The sequence below is a fragment of the Bison bison genome, unplaced genomic scaffold (genome assembly GCF_000754665.1).
Source record: "Bison bison bison isolate TAMUID 2011002044 unplaced genomic scaffold, Bison_UMD1.0 scf7180017861151, whole genome shotgun sequence".
Classification (NCBI taxonomy): Eukaryota; Metazoa; Chordata; class Mammalia; order Artiodactyla; family Bovidae; genus Bison; species Bison bison.
Window position 1 is genome coordinate 8516 of NW_011491723.1, and position 3913 is coordinate 12428.

A 3913-nucleotide genomic window follows, 5' to 3' on the forward strand; every position below is an offset into this window, starting at 1 on the left:
CCATACTCTCATAGACACTGCACAGTAGGTGAGAGAAGGACTTCTATATGAATTCCAATTTTTCTTTCTAGTCAAAATTATTCACTGGCTCTCAGCGTTCGGTGAGGTAATATTCAAACATTTCTCCACAAACTGGCTTCAGCCAACTTTCCAAATTTATGTACTTCCAGTCACACTTTCCACTCTAAACAGACTAGTCTCCTCACTATCACAGCAAGAGTTCCTACCTCCATGCCATTCTCACACCAGTTCCCCTTCTCTCCCATCACATGGAACTCCCTAACTACCTACCCCACTGAGGATTCATTTTAAATGAACACTTCCTCCATAAATCTGTAGCTGACTACTGTATCCTGCAGAAACCTTTGCTTTCTCTGTGCTCTGAGTGCAAATATTTAACAAAAAGTATATGCTTGAGATATTGTTTTCTTTTTGTTTGTATGTTTTTATCTCTCCAACTAGATTACAAACCGAAAGATAAGTATGGTTTCTCTCTTTCTTTTCTTCTTTCCAGCATTATCACACAACTTCATTGATGATACACAAATGCAGTCAATGCAAATGATAGGAGGGAGCTTATTTATGAGGAATTGGTTCACTGTCACTTATGCAGAAGAAATAGTAAAAATATTTCAATCTAGGCAGTGAGATAAAAAGCAACAAACATTTTCAGAACAGGTAGTGATATTCATTCATCCAGCTTAGGCCTGCAGACCAACTCAGATAAATATCAGCATTGATGATACAATATGATATTCATTGCTCAAAACTGGCAGCTGAAAGGATTCCTTTACCATATAGACAAGGTGGAGAAAAGGAAGAGTTTACAACATGTGCTGCTTCTAAACTACAAAATCAAGAACTTATTCCTGGCTCTTTGGGAACATATTCTCAGCCAGTTTGGCCACGAATTTTCCAACTTTCACTTTTACCAAAAAATCCTGATGACTTTCTAGCCCCAGAATCTTATCAGCACACACCTGAAATTCTTTTAAAAAGAAAAAAAGTGAACCTTCGCTGAATTGATTCTGAGTAGATTCATTTTCCTCCCATTTAAAATTGTCATTTATGTTCTCGAATACGACCAGAAGCTTAAGAATCACCTCTTTGTTCTCCTTCTTATTAAAGAGGGAACCCAGCGAGGATGGTACTTGGGCCCTGAGCAGTTCTCTAGTCATGGCTGGATTTTCAGCCAAATTCAAAAGGAGTTTCAAAACCTGAAATTTGGTTTCTTCATTTCCTGCTGAAAATAAACGGAAAAAGTCTGAAATGGAATTAGCAAGCATGTGCTGATACTCATTAGTAACAGTCATGTTCGTAAGCAATCTTAGACCTGCCAGTTGCACAGATGAGTTCAATCGAGAAGTGATTGTGTCATCACAGACTTGATTCATGTATATCTTAAGCCTGCGCTGATTTTCAGCATTCACACTCAAGTTATTTAGGACAATTAAAGCCTTTTCCTTAACTATGGGATCCCGAGTATTGAGAATCTTTGCAACAATTGGGAGGCCACCCAGATCACGAATAATATCTCTGTTAAATGCATAAGCAGCATTGTTACCCAGAGCAATTAAAGCTGCTTCAAGAATATAAGGCTTTTCAGACATCTCAACCAAGCAAAGAACTTTCTGCAGCTCTTGAGGGGACAAAATAGTATCATCTGAATTGGGGGAAGCCCTTTTCTGGACAGCTCGACGAGCCCGGGTGGCCCTGGCCCTCGCCCTGGCCCTAGCTCTGGTTCCAGCCTCAGTCCCAATCCGGGCCCAAGGTGGGTACCATACTACACCTTTGTTCTCACTGTTGTCATCATCATCATCAGACCAGTCATTGTACCTGGCCCCAGGACAATCCCCAACATCATCCACATCCCCAGACCCACCCTCAGCCATTTTCTCCTTGTTCTGTTTTCTTCCTCTGGTCAGTCTATAAATGCAATAGCAGGCGCCAGCCCCAATCACCAGTCCCGCAGTCACCCAGCCTACTTTCCTGGCGTAGCCCATGCAATCGTCCCTGATGGTATCAGGGACAAAGAAACAGAGTAGTCACTCAGGCTGGGGGAGGAGGGCTATGGGCCTGGCCTGGGTGCAGGCCTGTGGAGGATGATCGTCTTCAGCCACTTCAAGGCCGCGACAACTGATTCTGGAGGTGGACCTAGGGGTGGAGAAAGAAAACAGGGTTTGAGTTTCTCTTCTCCTTAAGTTGTCCTCTGCAGAGAGTTGTACAGAGGGACAAGCAAATGAATTCTTGGTAGAAAATGTAGATTGTTAACAAACTCTTTCCCCCTCATTTCACTCTCCCCAGCCCACCTCCTCCCCAAGCCTAGATAAAGGCAGTGGAGCCCATCCTCTCTGCTGGGGCCTCAGCTACCCCAAACTTGGATGTTCCCAGGGAGTGGCACCATTGCACTAACCTCCTCCAGACAGGCAGTTTGCTCCTTCTTCCCTCCCCTGGAGGTGTGCCACGCCCAACAACCCTTGCAATCTGCAGAGAGACCAGAGCCAGTGAGAACTGAAGCCTTGATGGATTGACTGTTCCTCCATTTGTTGCTTTCCTGATTCACCTATCTAGATTGTCAGATTTTAAAAAAACAAAAACACAACCTCTCTCTGCCATCCAAAACATGCACATGCCTGCCGCTTCCCTAGCCTGAAATGGAGAGATGTTGGAGAAACAGTAACATTGGGTGAGCCTGTCCAACCGCGGGCAATTTCCAACCCCTCCCCCATTCCAGGCAGCCCCCATGCCCAAACCGACCTCTACGGATCCGAGGAAACTTCCTCCCTCGTTTAAACTGGTGCCACCTGCTACAGCAGACCTGCAGGATGACAGATCGAAAACATGGGGACTAAGTGCTGTTGAGAGAAGAGGATTACGAACAAACTATCTGATAGGTTTCCCTTCTGTCATTCTCCCCCACCCCACCCCCCACGACACACGCGCGCGCACGCACACACATACACACACACACTGCACGCCATTTCGCCACAGTCCCAAGAGTGTGAGAAACACACTCAGACTCAGACCTAACCTAGATTATCGCTACCTCTGGTTTCTCCCCACCCCATCCTCCCACCGCCCCCGTTAGGGTCTCTAGATGGTCTTACCCTCAAATCGACCTTCACGGATCCGGGTTAATTTCCTTCCTCTTCTCTAGCCTGGTGTGGTGCCGCAACCTACGGAAAGACTGGCAACCCGGGAGAGGCTCGGATCCACAAGACACAGAGCCATGGTCAGGAAGACACAGTCACAGTAAGAAAGACGGGAAACTGCCGCGACCTAGTGCTTGGTGGACGGACCGGTCCCCAGAACAGAAAACTCTGTTCTTAATTCGGAGGCCTGGCTGTCAAAGGTTTCCCACCCCCTCGACCCCTCTCGGGGTTCTGCTGACACATCACGTTGCACCTCCCCTCCCCATATCCAGCCTTTCCCCTCTGGCACCGTCCTGGAGGACTGGGGGCCAACACCCAGGGCACAGCTCCCTTTCCAGATTACGGCCTCGGTTCCCACCAGATTCCCACGTCCCGATCTCTGAGCTCCTTCCAAACACCCCCCTGCTCACCATTTCGCAGCATCAGAATGGGCTGCGGGCGGGACAGACGTCTTGGAAAGCTGGCGGCGAGTGGAAGAGACGACGGAGGCGCCCCAGGATCCGCGACGGTTTCCGCCCTGCACCCTCGGCCACCCCCACCTTCTGGAATGTCCCAGGCACTGACCTGCACGGATCCTGGACGATCTCCTTCTCCTCCTCCTTCTTTCCTCTGCTGCAGGCCCACTGGCCCTCGGGGCAATGGGGAGCTGATACTCAGACGGGAACAACGACCAGAACAAGAAGGACTTCTGCACACGTCAGCTCTTGGTCACGTGAGACCTACGTCATCCACCAACTCGGGTCCCCAATTTCCCCTCCCAC

The 3913-nt window shown here is 48.3% G+C and overlaps 1 protein-coding gene and 1 long non-coding RNA gene across 2 annotated transcripts in view; both read right to left on the reverse strand.

Annotated features, from left to right (window-relative positions):
* On the reverse strand, positions 1-3873 carry ARMCX3 (armadillo repeat containing, X-linked 3). Its single transcript, XM_010832551.1, has 5 exons — positions 3717-3873; positions 3108-3187; positions 2758-2818; positions 2414-2484; positions 1-2154 (listed from the first exon to the last, which is right to left on the reverse strand). The coding sequence occupies exon 5, from the start codon at positions 2001-2003 to the stop codon at positions 864-866; it is 1140 nt and encodes a 379-aa protein (XP_010830853.1). The 5' UTR covers positions 2004-2154; positions 2414-2484; positions 2758-2818; positions 3108-3187; positions 3717-3873; the 3' UTR covers positions 1-863.
* Positions 1-3913, reverse strand: part of LOC104983063 — a 13535-nt gene that overhangs the window by 4307 nt on the left and 5315 nt on the right. The window lies entirely within an intron of this gene.

Coding starts and splice junctions, on each gene's coding strand:
- ARMCX3 (XM_010832551.1), bottom strand. CDS start 2,003: ATGGGCTACGCCAGGAAAGTAGGCTGGGTGACTGCGGGACTGGTGATT.